Source organism: Anomaloglossus baeobatrachus, chromosome 7 (genome assembly GCF_048569485.1).
Source record: "Anomaloglossus baeobatrachus isolate aAnoBae1 chromosome 7, aAnoBae1.hap1, whole genome shotgun sequence".
In the NCBI taxonomy this organism is placed as follows: Eukaryota; Metazoa; Chordata; class Amphibia; order Anura; family Aromobatidae; genus Anomaloglossus; species Anomaloglossus baeobatrachus.
This window is the reverse complement of record NC_134359.1, coordinates 141,905,049-141,927,984: the sequence shown is the minus strand read 5'-3', so window position 1 is coordinate 141,927,984 and position 22,936 is coordinate 141,905,049. Positions and strand designations below refer to the sequence as shown.

Here is a 22,936-nt window from a genome sequence, read left to right as displayed (position 1 = left end):
TTCTGTTGAAAAACATGAAAGGGGGAAGAATGGAGGTAATAGCAGCAAGAAAGGCAACCTTCCAGCAAAGAAAAGAAAAAGAAATGTCTAGAATGGGCTGAAAAAGAAGCACTCTGAAGAGCGTCTAACACCAAGGTTCTTTTAAAAAAAGATGGAGACATCGGAGACCTTGTCCGTAAGTGAGCTGAGATATAGTCCAGAATCCAGGCCTGACTGCAAAAAGGCTATGTGCACCATGAGGTAAAAAATAATTGGAGCAACATCATTTGTTTTGTACCAGTGAAGAAAAGTCTTCCAGGTATGGTAATAGATTAGAGAGAAAGAGGGCTTTCATGCTTTTATTATGGTTTGACTTACCTTATCGGAAAAAAAGAGGCTTTTGGAACTGCTGCTTCAGCACCCATGCTTTTAAATTGAGATACTGAGAATTCTGGTGGAGCAGGGGTCCCTGTGAATTAGTTCTGGATGAACTGGGTTCTTTCACAGAATGTCTGCAAGGAGGTTGATAAGCTCTGAGTTCCAGGATCTTCTCTGACAGTCTGGCGTCACCAGGATGACTGGGATCCCTTGCGCTTTGATCTTTTTTATTATCTTGGGAATTCGAGGAAGATGAGGAAAAAGATACGGAAAGCTGAACTGGGATCATGGAATTGCCAGGGCATCAGAGCTAGCGGCGAGGACCTTGTTGTTCATACTGGACTCCTTCAGGTCGATGTCGGGAGTGCCCCTTTGTCACAAATCTGGTTGAAGGCTGTGGGGTGACCACTTTTCTATGGAAATAGACTCACAGCTCACGAAGTTGGCTGCACAGTTGTCCACCCCACTGCTGAAATCGCCCACAACAGGATCTGGGAGAGCTCTGATATGACAGTGGGACTCTGAAAACCTCCCTGATGGTTGCTGTATGCTGCAGCCTTAGCATTGTTGGACTGTATAGGAAGAGGGTGAAAAGTGATCCTACCACCAATGAAGAAGGGCTAAGTGGATGCCTCTGTGATCTAGAATGTTGAGAGAAATTTTACATGATCTTGAATAGTGAGGTCTTGAAACACTGCTTCTCAAACTATGAGGCTGGCATCTATTGTCACAATCAACCAATAAATTGGCAGAAAGGACAGTCAGCAGGGAATGAGTGAAGAATACTGCCACCACATCAGAAACTCCTTGGTTCGAAAGATCCAGAGTGGAGGCTGATTTGTCTCACTTTGACATGAGAGCTACCTGGAGAGGTCTATTGTCAAATTGTGCAAATGAAATTGCTTTGAAGGCAGCTACCATTTTTCCCAGAACACTCATGCAAACCCAAAGGGGATGTGAGGGAGAATGAATAAGGAGACGTGTTCCATGCTACAGAGTCAATCTCTTTCGGTAGAAAAACTCTTGATTGGATGGAAGATAAGATGTTGAACGGGAATCAGGGGCAACTTTGACTAGTCAATCAAACCGAGGTGGTATGAGTCTCTATGGGGCTTTGAAGAGACAGGTGGTATAGGAAGGTGCCTTCATGAGAATATTGTCTAGATAGGTAATGACAAGGATACCCCTGGCCCTAAGGATGCAACCATAATATTCGTGAATACTCTGGGAATTGTAGCAAGTCCGAAGGGGAGAGCAACGAATTGAAAATGTGATTGCTGGACACAAAAATGCAGAAACCTCTGGTGACCTGGGTAAATAAGAATTTGGAGGTAGGCGTCCTAGATGTCTATTGAACAGAGAAATTCCTCAGGTTCGATAGAAGAAATGAAGTGTCAGAGATGGACTCATTTGTTTTGTAGCTTGACATCCAGGATGCTATGTACTGACCCATTTTTCTTGGGTACCACAAGAGGTTTAAATAAAAACCTAAGAAGCATTCCTTTGTAGGAATGGGAATGGTGACGCCTTCTTGACAGAGAGAAGTAATAACATTGTAAAACCCAGGAATCATAGATGGCAATTTGGTGGACTGGACTTGAAAAAGTGATGTGGAAGAAGAGTAGCAAATTCCTCTATAGAGGAGATGATCTCTCGGACTCAAGAGTCATTGACTACAGAGAACCAAGCGGCCTGAAAGAGAAAGCGATGACCGCCTAAGTGGGGGCAACCCCTCATGTGGAGGAGAACCTGTTGGATCTTGATTGGGAGCAATCAGATCCACTTTGTAGTCCATGAGCGCACCAACCCAGGGCCAAGTTGAACAATAGTCTTTTCTTTTCTTGAATAGCCATTTACTTTTCTTGATAAATAGCTGCCCTGCCAGAGGAGAATTGAAGACAGAACGGCAAAAATGTGTGCCTGGGGGAGGGCTCTTGGGTTTCCACTGAGGCAGAAAAGTGCTTTTCCCGTCAATGACATTAGAAATGATCTGATCCAGTTTAGCTCTAAACAAGCAAGAATCTAGGAAGGGAAGACTGATAATAGCCTTCTTCGAATCTGCATATGGTTTCTAAGCTGTGAGCCATAGACCCCTGCGGATGGACATGATGTTTCTGAAGGTGAGAGTGTGACGCCCTGGACTAGTCAGGTCGTCCCAGGTAGTCCCATGCACACACACACCCTCCCTAAAAAGGTGACAGCAGCCAAACTTCAAAACCTTGTCACCACCCTCCAGTTTTGATGTCCACACCAGGGGGTGGAGCCAGGCGGTTGGCTCCGCTCACCGAGGAGTTCACAGGCCAGGAGGCAGGAAAACAGAGAGTAGATGATTAGCTTTGACAGTGGAGGAGAGAAGTCAAGTTCAAGGGCAGACCTGTGACCAGGCCTGCCATAGTCTACCAGGTGTCTGGGTTGGAGCCCAGTCACCTCTGGCAAGGAGGCAGACGGTCGTGGCTGCCCGGTCTAACCGTAGGGACCAGGGTCGGGCGGTGGCCTGCCGGTACCGAACCGGGGAGCCGATTGGAAACCGGAGCACCAGGAGGGGTACTCAGACCCAGTACGAAGCCCAGAAACCACTAGGCTAAGTCGAATCAACAGATTGAGGACTGGACTTTAGGACCTTTCCCACATAAGACCCGACTGAAGACAACAGCCCAACCATTAGGGTAAAGCCACCGCCAAGGCATAGAGACCCAAGGGGCCAAGGTCTGTGGGCAAACAGGGCTCTCCCGACACCCATCAAGCCGGGGAGCAGACTACCATTGCTTAGGCATAGGAGTCATAACATTCACATTAACGAGGTACAGGAGAAAGGCGGAAACCACCAACCTGTTAAGGGAGAAGCTGCAGCCGGCTGCGGGCACCGTTCATCATCCCGTTTGGTTTACCAGAGACTCCAGTGTGTTGTGTCATAGTGAGTACACCAGCGCCTTCGGGCTGCGCACCACGCCGCACCGCACCAGCACCCAGCACGCACCCATCCCCTTGCCTCAGCACCTCCCTCGGGCCCCCGGGACCATCACTCCCTTATTCACGGAGGGGTCAACACCAAGCTGCGCAACACCGTCCCCGGGAGGCCTAGTCAACGGCAGCGGTGGTGTCCATCCATTCACCACAACCAGTGGTGGCGTCCTGAACTTAAATCCCCTACAAACCACTGTGACCCCGGCTGTGGAACTCCCCACCGAAGTCCCTGCGTGTAGCGCCAACCCCCTTGCAGAGCGACATGACCCCCGGGTCCATGAGGAGCTCGAGCCACCCACCGTATGAGCACGGATCTGAGCGGCTCGCTAGCCGGCCGAGCCCGCGGGGCGGTACAAGAGCAGGACAGCCGGCAACATCAAGAGAAGCAGAAAGAAGGTACTTTCATGCATATGTGATCTGGTCAGCGATGTCCGATAAGTCTTCAGGTGGAGTGACAGTTATAATACCTTGATGTAAATGCTTTGCCCAGTTGGAGATTGACTTGGAAATCCAAAAAACTTGGAAGGTTGGGCATAGGGAAACTCCTGCTTCCTCAAAGGCAGACTTGTCTAGAGATTTAATGTGAGCGTCTGTAGGATCTTTGATAGCTGCGCCATCCACGATAGGAAGAATAGTGCTGGTGCAAAGCTGGGAAACTTGGTCCACTTCTTTTTAAGGTCAGAAAGGAACGGATATAGGATTCCAATGTGACCTCATCTCTTAAACCGTCTATCTGTTTGCCCCCATTCCTTGAATAGCACCTTTTTAAATTCTTTGTGATCAGAGAAGACACTGCGTGAATGCCTAGCTTTCTTAAAGGACACCAACTGCTTGGCAGGTGGAGGAGCTGCTTCTTTAATGTTCAAGGTCTAGTTAGGCATGGACGAGACTCTCAATCATAACCCTCACCTTAGAAGCCTGGTCCACATCGGTATCTGAATCAGAACCAGAACTGTGTTCAGAATCTGGAAAAGTATGGTCATTCATTGAGAAAGAATGGAAAACTGAGGCTACTTGAAAAGAGGTGAAGAGAGAAGCTGATTTAGAAGAAAGGTTATGACGAGTATGATTCTTGATCCTCTTGCGTGATGTGCCATGTTGGAGCTGGTGTCCGGTAGATCTTAGTCACCTGGAGGTGGAATCGGTATACCATTGGCAGAATATGATGGGGCAGATGCTGAAAGAGCTACACTGTGGTTTGGGATACCTTGGTTAGGCCAGCGACCGACTAGAAAAGAGCAGTGGCCCACTAGGGGAAAGGGGACACAATCTGATTAGTTAGGGGTTCCTGTGCAGTATGGGTCTGCGGATTTGTGTAGCCTGAGCAGAGGGCCGTGGTCTGGTGCAGTACCAGAGGGGTATGTGAGGTCTGGCAATCTTTTCTGGAATTGGGACACTAAGCTAAAAGTGATTAGCTTCTTGCCAGTAGGTGAGTGTCAGCCGCTGTGGAAGAATTAACGTTTTTGCCTAGTTAACCTCCTAGTGGCAGCAGCATACACCCATGCTTCTCTGTGTCCTCCAATTAATTGATATAACAATCAACATTATGTTCAACTTAAATATTGACATATAAATTAAAATAAATATAAATTAAAATATATTGTTTTTTTATCAGTTCTCAAGATATGATTGAATATTGTAAGCATGTTTTTTTCCAATTAATTTACAGTGGCTAGAAAAAGTATTCATACACTGTGAACATTTCCACATTTTTTCATGTTACACCCACAAACGTAAATATATTTTCTTGAGATTTTACAGTACAGACCAAAAGTTTGGACATACCTTCTAATTCAAAGAGTTTTCTTTATTTTCATGGCTCTGAAAATTGTAGATTCACATTGAAGGCATCAAAACTATGAATTAACACGTGTGGAATGAAATACTTAGCAAAAAAGTGTGAAACAACTGAAAATATGTCTTATATTGTAGGTTCTTCAAAGTAGCCACCTTTTGCTTTGATTACTGCTTTGCACACTTGGCATTCTCTTGATGAGCTTCAAAAGTAGGAAGTACTTGTGAAGTGTAAAAGAAATGATACATGCTTTTCAAAATATATTAAAAATATAACTCTGAAAATTATCTTGTTTATTTCTATTCACCCCGAGTCAATTTTATGTAGGACAATCTTTTGCTGAAATTACTGCTACACGTCTTTTGGGGTATGTCTCTGTAGACGGGTACGAGGATGTAACAGCACAGGCAGATACAGTGGTAACTTGATCCAATGATTATTTTTTCAATTAACACCAACTAATACCGTTTCTAAGGCACAATGTAAAAAGGGGTAAAACAATACTGAAAATACAGCAAACTATTTTACAATATGAATACAGCAATTATGACTAAACAGAATGCTGGCCAACTCTGTCCTCTGAAGCATGACCTGATTCCTTTGTATTGTAATTAGCCACTTCAATGCAGCTCAGACATTCATGGCTCTGGCTTTAGGGTAAGTTCACACAGTGCGTTTTTGTGCGTTTTTCGGGTGCGTTTTTGCTCAGAAAACTGCATGACTTTGCTTCCCCAGCAAAGTCTATGAGTTTTCATTTTTGCTGTCTGCACACAGCGTTTTTTTATCTGCGTTTTTGTGCTGCACACAAAAATGCAGCATGTCTATTTTTGCGTTTTTTACTGCGTTTTCCACCCATTGAGTTCAATGAAATGTTCAAAAATGCAATGAAAAACGCAAATTGCAAATATAGCTGCATTTAAGTGCGTTTTTATGACTTAAAAACGCAGCTATAAATGCAAGGGGTGGGTAGTAAAGTGACATGTATAGGAAGAGGATTCCTTCTGTCAGTAAACACAGAAGCATGAATCCTCCCGGTACCGCCACCGCTGCTTCAATCTTCTGTGTGGCGCCATGTCAGCTCCCGTGCGGCGCCATGGCCGGGCTGAAGGTGGAAGCAGCTGGGAAAACAAAAGTGAACAGTAAAAAAAAATGTCATGCTCACCTGTCTGCAGACTCCCGGTGCATGTCCGCTCCCAGCTGCTCTCCCGGTACCGCCGGTCCGGCTGTGTGCAGTCTCCCCGGGAATGTCCGATGGCTGCAGGACCTGGCGGTGGATCACCTGATGCGGTCACCTGACGCATCAGATGATCGTAAGTCTCGCGGTGACGCCGGCGCCCGGCCGGTTTCACCTATCAGCTGATCCTGCCGTCAGGAGACTTCATCAGCTGATAACCGGCAGCTCCTGCAGCGATCGGACGGGATCAGACTCCCATCCAATCGCTCCAGGAGCTGCCGGTGATCAGCATATAAGTGAGTATTTTTTTTTGCACTGATGCATCAGCTGATTATATAAACAGTGTTTATACAATCAGCTGCAGTCTCATATGATTCACGTCCTTTAACCTGACATCATCTGATCAGTATGCCTTCCAGCAAACCGATCAGATGATATTGGATCCGGATTGTGTGGTGTGTTGTGTTTTTTTTTTATCGGTACTAGAAATTCATGGTGGCCATGTCTAATATTGGCGTGACACCATGAATTTCGGGCTTAGGGCCAGCTGATAATATACAGCTAGCACTAACCTCATTATTACCCAGCGAGCCACCCATCACCAGGGCAGCTGGAAGAGTTGGATACAGCGCCAGATGATGGTGCTTCTATGGAAGCGCCATTTTCTGGGGTGGCTGCGGACTGCAATTTGCAGCGGGAGTGCCCAGAAAGCATAGGCACCCTGCACTGCGGATTCCAATCCACAGCTGCCTAGTTGTACCTGGCTGGACTCAAAAATTGGGCGAAGCCCACGTCATTTTTTTTTTTTAATTATTTCATGAAATTCATGAAATAATTAAAGAAAAGGGCTTCCCTATATTTTTGGTTCCCATCTGGGTACAAATAGACAGCTGGGGGTTTGGGGCAGCCCGTACCTGCCTGCTGTACCTGGCTAGCATACAATAATATGGCGAAACCCACGTCATTTTTTTGGGGGGCAAAAAACTCCTGCATACAGTCCTGATGGAAGATGCTGTGCCTTGTAGTTCTGCAGCTGTCTGCTCTCCTGCATACACTATTGGATGTAGGATGCTGAGCCTTGTAGTTCTGCAGCTGCTGTCTGCTCTCCTGCATACACTATTGGATGGAAGACATGCAAAAAAGTTGTGTCCAGCTCACCTGCTTAGTAGGAGACCCAAATGCAGTGGATATTGCAAGGAAGGAAGGTCGGCAAATCCTGGTAGTACAAGGAGAAAAGTTTTTCCAGCAATTGGTCCACGCAAAATTTTTTTCTTAAAATCCAGTATTCTTTATTTAAGACATATTAAAAAGTCCATAGCATGGTCAGGAAACCCATAGATGAGAGGACGCGTTTCGATCGACCTGATCTTAGTCTGTCTCTAAACCATATGGTCACAGGACTGTTTAAAAAGGGGCTGAGGCCCACCTTTATAAGAATCACAATTATTATATTGGACAAGAAAAGTTTCAATGTCTCTGATTTTCGCTTCCAAATCCACTATTTTATTGCGTTCCTGTTCAACAATAAGTTGGATTAAATTCTTAGAGCATTCTGATAGAATCAGATTCTATTTAGTGGTAAAATCATCATTATATTCCACTGTAGGTCTTTTATTAAGACGAAGCCCCCTGGGGATCATATTTTTATCCAGATAAGTCTGTAATGTTTTGCTATCCCACCAGGTGCGTATTCTTGCTGACGTAGCCTTTTCCAATTCCCACATAGATTTATTAAAGTCCAAAGGTGCATCAGTGGAACAATCTTGTCTATTTAGGGAAAAGATTTTTGCCACTTTCTCCATTCTTTTTTGATCCGCAATAAGAAATACATTTTGGCTATGTTCATTTGAAACAATTGCAGTCTCCATTAATGTCAATGACAAGTCCAAATATTAAGACAAAAATCTGTGAGTGTCAATATTATGACTTCTTTATAATTCCATTATATTAAGCAGGGAGCACGGAATGGAAGCCCAGGGAAGACATGCAAAAAAGGTGTGTCCAGCTCACCTGCTTAGTAGGAGACCCAAATGCAGTGGATATTGCAAGCAAGGAAGGTCGGCAAATCCTGGTAGTACAAGGAGAAAAGTTTTTCCAGCAATTGGTCCACGCAAAAATTTTTTCTTAAAATCCAGTATTCTTTATTTAAGACATATTAAAAAGTCCATAACATGGTCAGGAAACCCATAGATGAGAGGATGCGTTTCGATCGACCTGATCTTAGTCTGTCTCTAAACCATATGGTCACAGGACTGTTTAAAAAGGGGCTGAGACCCACCATGTGATCAAATGGACAGAGAGAGTTTGGCAGACAAAAGTTTTAACCCATTATGGGAAAGGCTAAATTTAAGCACTGAAATAAACATCATTTTATACATAAATATTTCTTTATAAAACTCTGAATATTTTTTTACAAAAATCTGAATATATTTTTCTACAAGAACCATATATATATATATATATATATATATATATATTATATATATATATATATATATATATATATATATCTGTACACAAGATTATTCAATAAGCAAACAATAGTTCATTTCTTTTGTTAAGACCAGCAGGGAATCTTGTGCCCATAGAAAAAAATCCATTTTATTTGTTTTTGAAAAATAATTTCTTATAAAGCTGCAAGAGACCAATTCAATACTAAAATGACTATTTTGGAGGATACTATAATATCATTTAAAGAAAAGAAATTTATCAGGGATTTGAGAGACTATGATGAAAATAAAATTTACAACTGGCATACTTTTCGCAAATTCTCTCATACAGGTCCTCGATCAATACTGAGAAGTAAAAAACACAGTACACCCAATCGGGTTAGTTTTTCATCTACAGACCCAGAGACTACTGACTTAGATTCTACGGACTATAACACCGGCGCTTCGGACACTAATTTGGATAATCCCTCAGGTTCCACTTCCTTGATGGAATCAAAAAACATTTTTTCCCCCCAAAAAAATCGAAAAAAACAAGGAGGGGGGGGGGGGCGCAAACATAGAAAACAGAGTGTATTACACCAGAGGGAAGAAAAAGTAAATGTTGATGACTGTTTTTCTGTGATTAATATGTCGGCTTGTGTTTTGGGTGATGGTGAATTAAGCGTTTTAAAAAAGGGTCTCAATTTTGTCCCAAATAAAAAATTTGATATTTTTTGAACTATTTTGGACGTTAATAAATTCATCCGAAAATTGACGGTTAAAAAGCATTTTTGGGGTAATGAAAGCGCATTGCCGTCACCCAGCACAAAAGCTGACACACTTTTTTTTCCTAATTCATTCCTTGAACAAATGGTTTTGCAGGATTTGCGTGATCTTTCTATTGATAATGGTATTGGTGTGAACACTGGTTCTGCAATTCCTCATTTCAATACTCCCAATCCTCAGTTTTATCTCATCCCCTCCAGGTGAGATCAAATGACAGATTTTCAAAACATAGTAGAAAAAGAACTCACAGTCCTCTCTCATAAACAGGAGCCCTCAATTCACAATCTATCTAAAAAAGAAAAAAATGCCCTCACTGCTCTACGTGATAATCCTAATATTATAAAAAACGCGGATAAAAGCGGTGCAGTGGTGGTTTTAGATGTGGGCTTATATGAAAAAGAAATATTAAATATGTTAGAGGATGATAATATCTACAGGAGGGTTGAATTTGATCCCTCCTTGGATATTAAAAAATCTTTGGAAAGAATTTTAAATGAAGGTTTTCACCTTGGTTTAATTGATGAAAAACAGAGGGATTATCTTAATCCGGTTTGTTCACTCACGCCTTTATTACATGCACTACCAAAAGCCCATAAAGATTTTTTTCCACCAAAATTTAGACTAAAAGTGTCAGGTATTAACCTCTTCAGCCCCAAGCCTATTTTGACCCTAAAGACCAGGCCATTTTTTGCCATTTTGACCAATGTCACTTTAGGAGGTTATAACTCTGGAACGCTTCAACGGATCCCGGTGATTCTGAGAATGTTTTTTTCGTGACATATTGGGCTTCATGTTAGTGGTAAATTTAGGCCGATATTTTTTGCGTTTATTTGTGAAAAAAACTGAAATTTTGAAAATTTTGTAATTTTCAAACTTTTAATTTTTATGCTCTAAAACCAACGAGACATATGACACAACATAATTAATAAATAACATTTCCCACATGTCTACTTTACATCAGAACAATTTTGGGGAAAAAAAATTTAAGGAAGTTATTGGGGTTGAAAGTTTATGAGCAATTTCTCATTTTTACAACAAAATTTACAAAGCCAAAGGTCTACATGACACAAAACACCCAAAAGTGGCACCCTTCCAAAAACGGCACCCGTCAGGCTACTCAAAACCACATTCAAGAAGGTTATTAACCCTTCAGGTGCTTCACAGTGACTAAAGCAATGTGGAAGGAAAAAATGAACATTTTACTTTTTGCAACAAAAATGTTAATTTAGCCTCAAATATTGCATATTCACAAGGGTAGCAGGATTAAATGAACCCCCAAAATTTGTTGGGTAATTTCTGCTGAGCACGCAGATACCTCATATGTGGCGAAAAACCACTGTTTGGGCGCACGGCAGGACTCGGAAGGGAAGGAGCGCCATTTGACTTTTTTGAACAGAAAATTAGCTGGAATCGTTAGCCGCACCATGTTGTGTTTGGAGAGCCCCTGAGGTGCCGAAACTGTGGAGCTCCCCCACATGTGACCCCATTTTGGAAACTAGACCCCTCATGGAATTTATCTAGATGTTCATTGAGCAAAATGTATTGTGCAATTTCTCCTGAGTACACAGACACCTCATATGTGGTGGAAATCAAATGTTTGAGCGCACAGCAGGGCTCGGAAGGCAAGGAGCGTCATTTGACGTTTCAAGCTTAAAATTGTCTGGGATAATTAGCGTATTCCATGTTGTGTTAGGAGAGCCCCTGAGGTGCCGAAACAGTAAAGCTCCCCCACATGTGACCCCATTTTGGAAACTAGACCCCTCATGGAATTTATCTAGATGTTTATTGAGCACTTTGAGCCTCTGGGGGCTTCACAAAAGTTAATAGAGTTGAGCCGTGAAAATAAAAAAAAATTTTTTTACCACAAAATTGTTATTCAACCAGGTAGCTTTTTTTCACAAGGGTATCAGGAAAAATTGCACCATAAAATGTATTGTGCAATTTCTCCTGAGTACACAGACACCTCATATGTGGTGGAAATCAAATGTTTGGGCGCGCAGCAGGGCTCGGAATGCAAGGAGCGTCATTTGACTTTTCAAACACAAAATTGTCTGGGATAATTAGCGTATTCCATGCTGTGTTTGGAGACCCCCTGAGGTGCCGAAACAGTAGAGCTCCCCAACATGTGACCCCGTTTTGGAAACTAGACCCCCATGGCATAAAAAAAAAACAGGGCGCACGCACGAATGTTCTGCAAAAAAGGGGGGGGGGGACTAGGTGGGATGGAAAAAAGAAGTCCTGTCCAAATTCGAGTACGACTGCAGGACGATTGCTGATCAGGTACCTAATTGTTCAAGTTTTGTTTTGTTTTTTTTTATTTGGGGTGCACAAAAAAAAGCAAAAACTAGAGCAACAATTACGTACCTGATCAGCCAATCACGTAGCTGATCAGCACTTGGCAGCAAGCAGGTGGGGGAGGAGAGGGGGGGGGGAAGGACTGGGAGATGCGATTGGGGATACTTAGAAAAGAGCCACGAACAATACTTACAGGATGGATCAGAACAGCGGCAGATGGGGGGGTGGCAGATGGGGGCGCAGCGGCATATAAAAGGGAGCATCTGTGATTGTGAGACCAAGGCGGCTGGGATAGGGTGGAGGCGGAGTGCAGATCACGGAGGAGACAGGTGAGCAGAGCACAGATCATGGGGGTGAGAGGTGAGGGAGAGCGGACAACAGATCATGGGGGTGACAGGTGAGGGAGCACAGATCACGGGGGTGACAGGTGAGGGAGCACAGATCACGGGGGTGACAGGTGAGGGAGCGCAGATCACGGGGCTGACAGGTGAGGGAGCACACATCACGGGGGTGACAGGTGAGGGAGCACACATCCCGGGGGTGACAGGTGAGGGAGCGCAGATCACGGGGGTGACAGGTGAGGGAGCGCAGATCACGGGGGTGACAGGTGAGGGAGTGCAGATCATGGGGGTGACAGGGGAGGGAGCACACATCACGGGGGTGACAGGGGAGGGAGCACAGATCACGGGGGTGACAGGGGAGGGAGCACACATCACGGGGGTGACAGGTGAGGGAGCACACATCACGGGGGTGACAGGTGAGGGAGCGCAGATCATGGGGGTGACAGGTGAGGGAGCGCAGATCACGAGGGTGACAGGGGAGGGAGCACACATCACGGTGGTGACCATCACGGTGGTGACAGGTGAGGGAGCGCAGATCACGGGGGTGACAGGGGAGGGAGCACAGATCATGGGGATGACAGGTGAGGGAGCACAGATCACGGGGGTGACAGGGGAGGGAGCAAACATCACGGGGGTGACAGGGGAGGGAGCACACATCACGGGGGTGACAGGTGAGGGAGCACAGATCACGGGGGTGACAGGTGAGGGAGCACACATCAAGGGAGTGACAGGGGAGGGAGCACACATCACGGGGGTGACAGGTGAGGGAGCACACATCACGGGGGTGACAGGGGAGGGAGCACACATCACAGGGGTGACAGGTGAGGGAGCACAGATCACGGGGGTGACAGGTAAGGGAGCACACATCATGGCGGTGACAGGTGAGGGAGCACACATCACGGGGGTGACAGGGGAGGGAGCGCACATCACTGGGTTGACAGGGGAGGGAGCGCACATCACGGGGGTGACAAGGGAGGGGGCGGGTAGCCGATCACGGGGGTGAGAGGTGGGGGGTGCGGGCAGCACATCACGGAGGTGAGGGGACGAGCAGCACATAACGGAGGGGAGGGGGTGGGCAGCACATAACGGAGGAGAGGGGGCGCGCAGCACATAATGGAGGAGAGGGGGCAGGCAGCACATAACGGAGGAGAGGGGGCGCGCAACACATAACGGAGGAGAGGGGGCATGCAGCACATAACGGAGGAGAGGGGGCGGGGCCGGGCAGCACATAACGGAGGAGAGGGGGCGGGGACTGGCAGCACATAACGGAGGAGAGGGGGCGGTGCCGGGCAGCACATAACGGAGGAGAGGGGGCGGGGCTGGGCAGTACATAACGGAGGAGAGGGGGCACGCAGCACATAACGGAGGAGAGGGGGCGGGGCCGGGCAGCACATAACAGAGGAGAGGGGGCGGGGCCGGGCAGCACATAAGGGAGGAGGAAGCGGGCAGCCGATCTCGAGTGGAAGGGGCTGGCAGCACATCACGGAGGTGAAAGGGGCCGGGCAGCAGATCGGGGGGAGCGGTGGCACTGTGGCAGATGGAGGGCGGCGGCGGTGGATCGGGAGGTGTGGGGGTGGGGGTGAGAGTGCGGGCAGCAGATACGAGGGGTGGGGGTGTGGGCAGCAGATTGGGGAGACAGGTGGCAGATCGCAGAGGGCAGCGGCGGCGGTGGATCGGGAGGCTTTTCGCCGGTTTCATACATTGGAATGGCAGCGCGGCAACTTCCGGGTCCCATGCTTCGGTCACATAACAGCATGGGACCAGATCTTGTCGCCCTGCCATTGCACTGTATACACTCACTGTGTTGGCGTGCTGCAGGGCCGACAAGTGAAGCTGATGGGGGGCGGTCACCGGCAACAGGTCCACTGTGATTGGAGAGATCGGTCACAAGGCCGATCTCTCCAATCAGAGCTACTGGAGCTGGGGGAGGGTGATCCAGTGAGGTCACCCAGCTCCAGCCAATGGCCAGTGCTATAGCTGCACTGGCCAGGGCTGGATTTCATTGTTTCAGTTACTTTAAATGGCTGAAACATTACAGTGGCTGTGATTGGTTGAGCAGCGTTCGTCAGCCAATCACAGCCTCCGTAGGTCCGGGGAGGAGGCACCACCCCTCCTGAGGTCAGGTACAGGTCCCCTCCTCACCGAAGCTATGGTTTGTGTTACCCGGTTGCAATCAGCGGAGGCTCCGGTGCCGCGATTCCGCCATGACGGAAAGATCCGTCCTTGGTCTTTAAGGCCCAGGGCACCATGACGGATCTTTCCGTCCATGGTTGTGAAGGGGATAATTCTGTTACAGAACATTTGTCTGAATGGTTAGATACCTATCTTGAATTTCTTCCAAGGATGTCCCCTGGACATGTTTTGGATAGTAAGCATGTATTGAACATTATCTCACAGGTTAAATGGCAGAGCAATTTCAGCTGGCTCACCTGTGATGTTCAGACATTGTACACATCCATACCCCATTCACTTGCAATCCTGGCCCTTAGAGGTCAGCTTCAAAGATATTCCAATTATTCTTTGGATCTCCAAAATTTTTTGCTGGATGTAACTTTTTTTCTCTTAAAAAGCAACTATTTTACATTTCTTGGTAATATATATGTTCAACTACAGGGATGTTCAATGGGCGCGCGATTTTCTCTTTCATTAGCGTGCATTTTTATGTTCCGGTGGGAGGAGCAATTTATTTTTACTCAAAACAATCCCTTTTCCTCGGATATTGCCATATATTTACGTTATATAGATGATATACTTATTATATGGCAAAATCCTGATGAAAATATCGATAATTTCATTTCCTGCATCAGCAATAATGCCCATAATCCAGCGTTTACATTTTTTCACCATCTTTTAAAAATTAATTTTCTGGATATCTCCTTCTATGGAAACAATAATAGTGGTAACATAGATTGTGTCCTATATCGAAAGCCCATAGCTGGCAACTCCTTGTTGCATGCTAAAAGCTGCCATCCCAGACATGTGATCGAAAACATCCCTGTGGGCGAATATATACGAGCAAAAAGATATTGTACCAGCAAGGAAAGTTTTGAAGCTGAATGTAACAACATTGATAGAAGGTTTTTAGCCAGGGGATATAAGTATAAAAATCTTGAAAGGGCAAAAGTTAAAACCAATTCCAAGGATAGGAATCAATATCTGGACATTAATCAAAATAAAAATAAAAATTCTTTACAAAGTTCATTACCTGTATTTTTTTCTACCAAGTTTAGTAATAATTATTATGACGTAATCCAAGTGATCAAAAGATATTTACCAATATTATCTACTGATGATATATTAAATCAAATTCTAAAAGATGGTGTGAGGTTTGTTTCTAAAAGAAAAAGTACGTTAAGTTCAATTTTATCACCCAGTGATCACATCAGTAGATGCGTCTTTGTAAATATAGAAAAAAATACTGGAAATTGGTTACCGACTACGGGGTCATATAAATGTGGTCATAAAACCTGTGGACTATGCGGTTAAATGTTAAAAAATTATCTTCGTATGTGGATAAAAAATCCTATGAAATTACCTCCATGATCAATTGCGGTTCTAAATACGTAGTCTTTTTGATTTCCTGCACAGCCTGTCAGCTGCAGTATATAGGCAGCACTTTGCGTTCTTTAAGAAAGAGAATTTCTGAACACATCTATGATGTGAATAATACTTCCTCTAGAAAATTATCTGGAGCGTCACAGCATTTTCGTGATGTTCATGCGGGTAACTTGAACAGTATGAAAGTAAATGCTATTGAAAAAATAAAGTTACCAAAAAGAGGAGGAAATTTAAAAGAAATTCTTTTTCAAAAAGAAATACAATGGATTTTTTCTATGGGCACAAGATTCCCTGCTGGTCTTAACAAAAGAAATGAACTATTGTTTGCTTATTGAATAATCTTGTGTACAGATATATATATATATATATATATATATATATATATATATAGTTTTGTCTGCCAAACTCTCTCTGTCCATTTGATCACATGGTGGGTCTCAGCCCCTTTTTAAACAGTCCTGTGACCAAATGGTTTAGAGACAGACTAAGATCAGGTAGATCGAAATGCGTCCTCTCATCTATGGGTTTCCTGACCATGTTATGGACTTTTTAATATGTCTTAAATAAAGAATACTGGATTTTAAGAAAAAAATTTAAGAAAAAATTTTTTGCGTGGACCAATTGCTGGAAAAACTTTTCTCCTTGTACTATTGGATGGAGTATGCTGAGTATGCTGAGCCTTGTAGTTCTGCTCCCCCTGCCTCTCCCTCCAGCATACAGTCCTGTATGGAGCATGCTGAGCCTTGTAGTTCTGCAGCTGTCTGCTCTCCTGCATATACTAGTGGAGAATGAAGAACATATTGAAGAAGGAAATTACATCAGACCTTTTTTTTTTTGTTTGTTTTTTTCAACAATCTTTAATGGCATTGTTCACTGCTAAAAAACGCATAAAAACGCAGTGAGCAAAAAACGCACCAAATCGCGGAAAAAACGCATGCGTTTTTGCCGCTTTTTTTTTGCCGCGGGTGCGTTTTTGTGCGTTTTTTGCCGCAAAAACGCACAAAAACGCAGTGCAAAACAAAGCAGTGTGTGAACCTAGCCTTACTTACATGTTCCCTTTTAGTCTTTGTTCCAATTGCTCATTTGTGGTCTCTCAAATCTGGCTCTGGCCATTTGGCTTTGGTATCTCGGTTCTGGCCACTTGTCTCTTTCTTAGGCCCGTTTCACACATCAGTGAAAAACAGTGACGTTTTTCACTGGCGTGTAAAACACGCACATGTCCCTGCGTGTGCCGTGAATCACGGCACATGTGGGTTGTCTAAGTGCAATCCGGGCTCCGTTATCCGTGGCCCGTGATTGCACTTAGAAATCAATCCACCTGCGCCCGCTCCCGCTGTCCATGGTGCTGATCGCTCCCGCGACGCAGCATCCGGCCGCCGGTGACCCCCGCAGCAGCTGCTTCCGGGTCGGCTGTGTCGCGCATAATGAATATGCGCGACAGTAATCAGCCGGCTTAGAAGCAGCAGGGAGGACGGGCTGCAGAGGACATCGCTGGACGCCGGGTGAGTTAAAATGTTTATTATTTTAAATGCACGTTTTTTTCTGGCACGTGTTTTACGGACCACACTACTGCATGGTCCGTGGAACATCAGTGATGCCAGAAAAAAATGGACATGTCTCCGTGCAGCAATCACGCACACGCGGGTACGCTGCACGGAGACACGTGCAGTGAAAAATCACTGATGTGTGAGCAGACCCATTCATTATAATGGGTCTGCGTATGTCAGTGATTCTGGTACGTTTAAAAAAAAGCACAAACGTACCAGAATCACTGACGTGTGAAAGGAGCCTAAGTTGGATCACTCCTCCTCACTCAGGCTGATGCTTCACTTCACTTGTCTGGCCTGTGCTGGTAAGTTTGGCTATAATCCACCTCAGCTGTCTTTAGTAGACTTCCCTGACACAGGCCCAGTAGTCTTGGCCTCAGGGGTTTTTATAATTTCTACCACAGCTTGACACATAACTGTGTGCCTCTTGCTTCTTCCTCCAACCAGGCTACATTTATTCTCCTTTTCAGTTCCTAATTGCTTTCCTTTTGCTCCTGTTATTGCACCGTTAGGGCACTAGATGACAGGGTTTGCTTGTAGAGCTGTGTTATGCATTAACGCCATCCTCTTACATCTCTGCCAGCTTTGCACATCTAAAGACTGAATTAAAAGCTAAATGAGATTGGATAGGGAGAATTTGTGACCAGCAATTTTCAAATTGTGCCAAAGATTCTCAATGAGATTTAAGTCTGGACTGTGACTGGGGCCACTCAAAACAATAAATATGCTGTGATCCAAACATTGTATTGTATAATAAACATAGCATTGTAACTTTGGCAGTATGTTTAGGGTTGTTGTCTTACTGCAAAATGAACCTATGCACCAGTGTCAAGTCGTTTGCAGCATTTAACTGGTTTTCTTACAAGATTTTCCATGTCTTTAACTTTGTCTATCTTCCCTTCAACTCTGATCATCTTTCCTGTCCCTGCTGAAGAAAAGCATCCCCACAGCATCCCCTCAGCATGCCACTTCCTTGTTTGCGGGTGGGGATGGTGACTTTAGGGTTATATGCAGTGTACGTTTTCTGTCACACATAGCATTTTGCATATAGTCCAAAATATTCTACTTTTGCCTCATATGACCAGAGCACCTTATTTCACATACCAGCTGTGTCCCCTATATGGCTTTTTGCAAACTCTAAAAGGGTCTTCTTATGGCTTAATTTAAAAAATGGCTTTATTCTTGCCACTTATCCATAAAAGCTACATTTGTGGAGTATACAATTAATTGTTATCCAGTAGACAGGTTCTCCCACCTGAACTGTAGATCTCTGCAGCTCCTCCAGAGTGATCATAGACCTCTAAGCTACTTCTTTAATTAGTGTTCTCCTTGCTTGGGATGTATTGGTAGGTTTGCAGATGTGCCAAACTCCTTACATTTTAAAATAATGGCTTGAACAGTGCTCTGTGAGATGATCAGAGCTTGGGTTGTTTTTTATATCCTTACCATGCTTGACTCTTCACAGCTACATCCCTGACCTTTCTACTGTGTTCCTTACTTATCATGATGCTGAATGAGCACTAATGTTCTTAAAAAACCTCTGAGGCCTTCAGAGAACAGCTGCAGATATACTAAGAATAACTTACACAGAAGTAATTTACTAATTAGGTGACTTCTGGAGGCAAGTGGTAATTTTGGATTTTATATAGGGATATTAGGGGGCTGAACAGAACTGTACGTCACAATTATCAGATTTGTATTCCTAAAATATTTAGAAAACTGTATATCTTTTCCATAATGCTTATACATAGTTACATACATAGGTTAAAAAAGACTTAAGTCCATCAAGTGCAACACTTTTTTTACGATTATACATTCTGTCACTAAATTATCTATAACCCACAATGCTATTTTTGCTGAGGAAAGCATCCAGTCCTTTTTTAAAAGCTCTTACAGTGTCTTCCATTACTACCATTCCATAGTTTGACTGCTCTAACAGTAAAGAACCCTTTTTTATTTAGCTGCTTGAATCTCCTTACTTCCACTTATAGTGCGTGCCCCCTAGTCCTTTGCATAGTCTTTGAAAGGAACAAGCCATGTTCCAGTCCTTCATGTTGACCACACATGTATTTATACATATCAATGACATCCTCTCTAAGACGTCTTTTTTTCTAATCTAAACAAGCCCAACTTTTCCAACTTTTTCATCATATGGGAGGCTTTCCATCCCTTGTAATAGCCTAGGTGTTCCCCTTTGAATTTGCTTCCAATTATCCTGTTTAAAATGGGGAGCCCAAAACTTATTAGCTTATTAGCTTCCCTAGTGAAAGTAGGGAGGGGCTAATTTTCACCGGGGCAGCTTGCTTGACTTGGGTGCTGCTCTTGTCAGGGCGGAAGCTTATGCATTAGCACGACAGGTGTTAGCATACACTGACTTTGTTATCCCTTCCTTTCAAGTCGTCCCTCTTTTGCCCGTGTATCCAGTGGTGTGAGATCTACTTGAAAAGAAGTTTGGTGAGATCTATCCATTTTATTATTCCTTATTGCATTGCACTTTTTCTATGTTGGTCTTTTTTAGACAGTAGAAATTAAAAGTTATATTTTAATCCTTGCTCTATAATCATTTGTATCTGAAAATTAGGAAGAGTGGTCCTCTTTACTTCCTCTCTCTGAAGTTGCCATTAATAATCCTTGTCATGAATCCACTGGAGTATCACCATTTTACTTTTGTGGTTATGGTCTGCATCCCCAGTTCTGTATATTTCAGGAGAAACAATCATCAGGGGTATTTGGGGAGAAGTTATTTGTCTCATCTTTATTGTATACATGGGAGAAGGTTCAGCAACATTTGCTTGATATGGTGTCATGCTAGGTATGGGGAAGTACCAAGTGAATGACGAAAGGGAAGAGAAATTCTGTGTCTAGAGAAGAGGAAGATCGTGATCCTTGACAAACCTACTGCTGGTCCCTGGGGTCCCTTATTACTGTATATTGGTCCAGTAGCCCCTTTTAACCCCTTCAGCCCCTAGCCTGTTTTCACCTTAAAGACCCGGCCATTTTTTACATTTCTGTCCAGTGTCACTTTGACAGGTTATAACTCTGGAACGCTTCAACGGATCCTGGCGATTCTGACTTTGTTTTTTCGTGACATATTGTACTTCATGTCAGTGGTAAATTTAGACCGATATATTTTGTGTTTATTTATGAAAATTTTGGAAATTTGGCGAAAATTTTGAAAATTTTGCAATTTTCAAAATTTGAAATTGTATGCCCGTAAATCTGAGAGATATGTCAAACAAAATAGTTACTAAATAACATTTCCCACATGGCTACTTTACATCAACGCAATTTTCGAAACAAATTTTTTTTTGTTAGGAAACTAAAAGGATTCAAAGTTCATCAGCGATTTTTCATTTTTCCAACAAAATTTACAAAAAAAAATTTTTTAGGTACCACATCACATTTGGAGTGACTTTGAGAGGCCTAGGTGACAGAAAATACCCAAAAATTACCCCTTTCTAAAATCTGCACCCCTCACTCTGCTCAAAACCATATCCAAGACATTTATTAACTCTTTAGGAGCTTGACAGCAACCAAAGCAATGTAGAAAGAAAAAATGAAAATTTGACTTTTTTACACAAAAATTTTGCTTTAGCCATAAAATGTAGCCCTTTCACAAGGGTATCATGAAAAAAATGCTCCATAAAATTAATTGTGCGTGTTCTCCTGAGTACACCGTTATCTTATATGTGGTGGAAATCAATTGTGTGGGCGCACGGCAGGGCTCAGATGGCAAGGAGCGTCATTTGACTTTTCAAACGCAAAATTGTCTGGAATAGTTAGCGGATGCCATGTTGTGTTTGGAGACCCCCTGAGGTGCCTAAACAATAAAGCTCCCCCACAAGTGACCCCATTTTGGAAACTAGACCCCTCATGGGATTTATCTAAATGTTTAGTGAGCACTTTGAACCTCTGGAGGCTTCACAAAATTTAATAATGTTGAGCCTTGAAAAAAAAAAAAGAAAATTTTACCACAAAATTGTTACTTCAACCAGGTATCTTTTCTTCACAAGGGTATGAGGAAAAATTGCACCATATAAGGTATGGTGCAATTTCTCCTGAGTACACAGATATCTTATATGTGGTGGTAATCAATTGTTTGGGCGCACAGCAGGACTCAGAAGACAAGGAGCGTCATTTGACTTTTCAAATGCAAAATTGTCTGGAATAGTTAGCAGATGCCATGTTGTGTTTGGAGACCACCTGAGGTGCCTAAACAATGGAGCTCCCCCACAAGTGACCTCATTTTTGAAACTATACCCCCCATGGCAAAAATCTAGATGGGTAATGAGCACTTTTAACCCTCACGCGCTTCATACATTGAGCCGTAAAAACAAAAAAGTACTTTTTTTCCCACAAAAATGTTATTTTAGGCTCATTTTTTTTAATTTTTACAGGGATAACAGGATAAAATAGACTGCAAAGTTTATTGGGCAATTTGTCCTGAGTATGCTGATACCTCATATGTGGCAGCAGACCACTGTTTGGGCGCACGGCAGGGCTCCAAAGGGAAGGAGTGCTTTATATTAGCAGGGACCTGGTATGTCAATTTTATAGTGTGGTATATGTGTAGGGTACATCAGGCCATCATGTGTGTGCTGAGTAGTGTACGTCAGGTCCTCCCCCCATCTGTTTTGTGTGGTGTATACATCAGGTCCCTCCCCCCTTGTCTGTGTGGTGTATGTCAGGTCCCCGTCTGTGTGGTGTACGTCAGGTCCCCCCCTTCCCGCCTATGTGGCGTATGGAAGATCCCCCCACGTCTATGTGGTGTACGTCAGGTACTCCCCCCGCCTATGTGGCGTACATCAGATACCTCCCATCTAGGTGGCGTACGTCAGGTCCCCCCCCCCGTGTATGTGGCGTATGGAAGGTCCCCCCTGTCTATGTGGCGTATGGAAGGTCCCCCCCGTCTATGTGGTGTACGGAAGATCCCCCCCACCGTCTACAGGTTCCCCCCGTCTATGTGGTGTACGTCGATTTGTGTGTGTGTTTTGTAGAGTATATGAGGATGGTGTGTTATGGAGGAATGTTGGGATGGCACATGTTAATTTAGTACCCAGATGACTGATGGACTTTGAAGCAGTTTACCACACAAAGTCCAGGTTTATCGGAACTAGTGTCGCATTGAAACACTGTGTCCTTCCTCACCCCCCTGTTATAGCACACCCGGAACCTTTTCTGTGATCTTCCTCTTCTGGTGGTTTGCAGTACCTCACCAGGGAAATGTTGCCATGGTACTAGGGTGCTAGGGACAGCTGCTGCTTCTTCTCTTCCAAACATCAAGATCTTGCTGACTGCTTCCTGGAACTGAAGGAAGTTGTTGGTCTGGCCTGCACCTCGTGAGAGCACGAATGCATTATACAGTATCATCTGCACGATGTGCACAGCCAGCTTCTTATACCACACCTTCACCTTCCGCATGGCATTATAGGGCTGGAGGACTTGATCGAAAAAATCAACTCCTCCCAAAGGTTTGTTGTACCTCAAGGCACAGTCCGGTTTGCGAACCTGTGCCAAGGTACCTCGAACATTGAGGCTGTGGTGCCGGGACCATGTATTGTGGTCAAGAAAAGGACATTCCTTCTGTCCTTGAACTTGACAACAACCATGTTGTCGCTACATTGGGCCCTACTCTCACCTCTTGGGAGCAGCTGCCCAATTAGCGTCAAAGGGAGGCCCCTCTGATTTTT

General features: G+C 44.2%; 1 protein-coding gene across 1 annotated transcript in view; it reads right to left on the bottom strand.

Annotated features, from left to right (window-relative positions):
• The window catches only part of LOC142246645 (protein unc-93 homolog A-like), a 294,000-nt gene that overhangs the window by 251,553 nt on the left and 19,511 nt on the right, over positions 1 to 22,936 (bottom strand). The window contains exons 2-3 of the mRNA XM_075319711.1: positions 4,231 to 4,286; positions 3,789 to 3,890 (exon numbers count right to left, since the gene is read on the bottom strand). Of these exons, the coding sequence (XP_075175826.1) occupies positions 3,789 to 3,890; positions 4,231 to 4,286 (158 nt within the window). The remainder of the gene's footprint in view (positions 1 to 3,788; positions 3,891 to 4,230; positions 4,287 to 22,936) is intronic.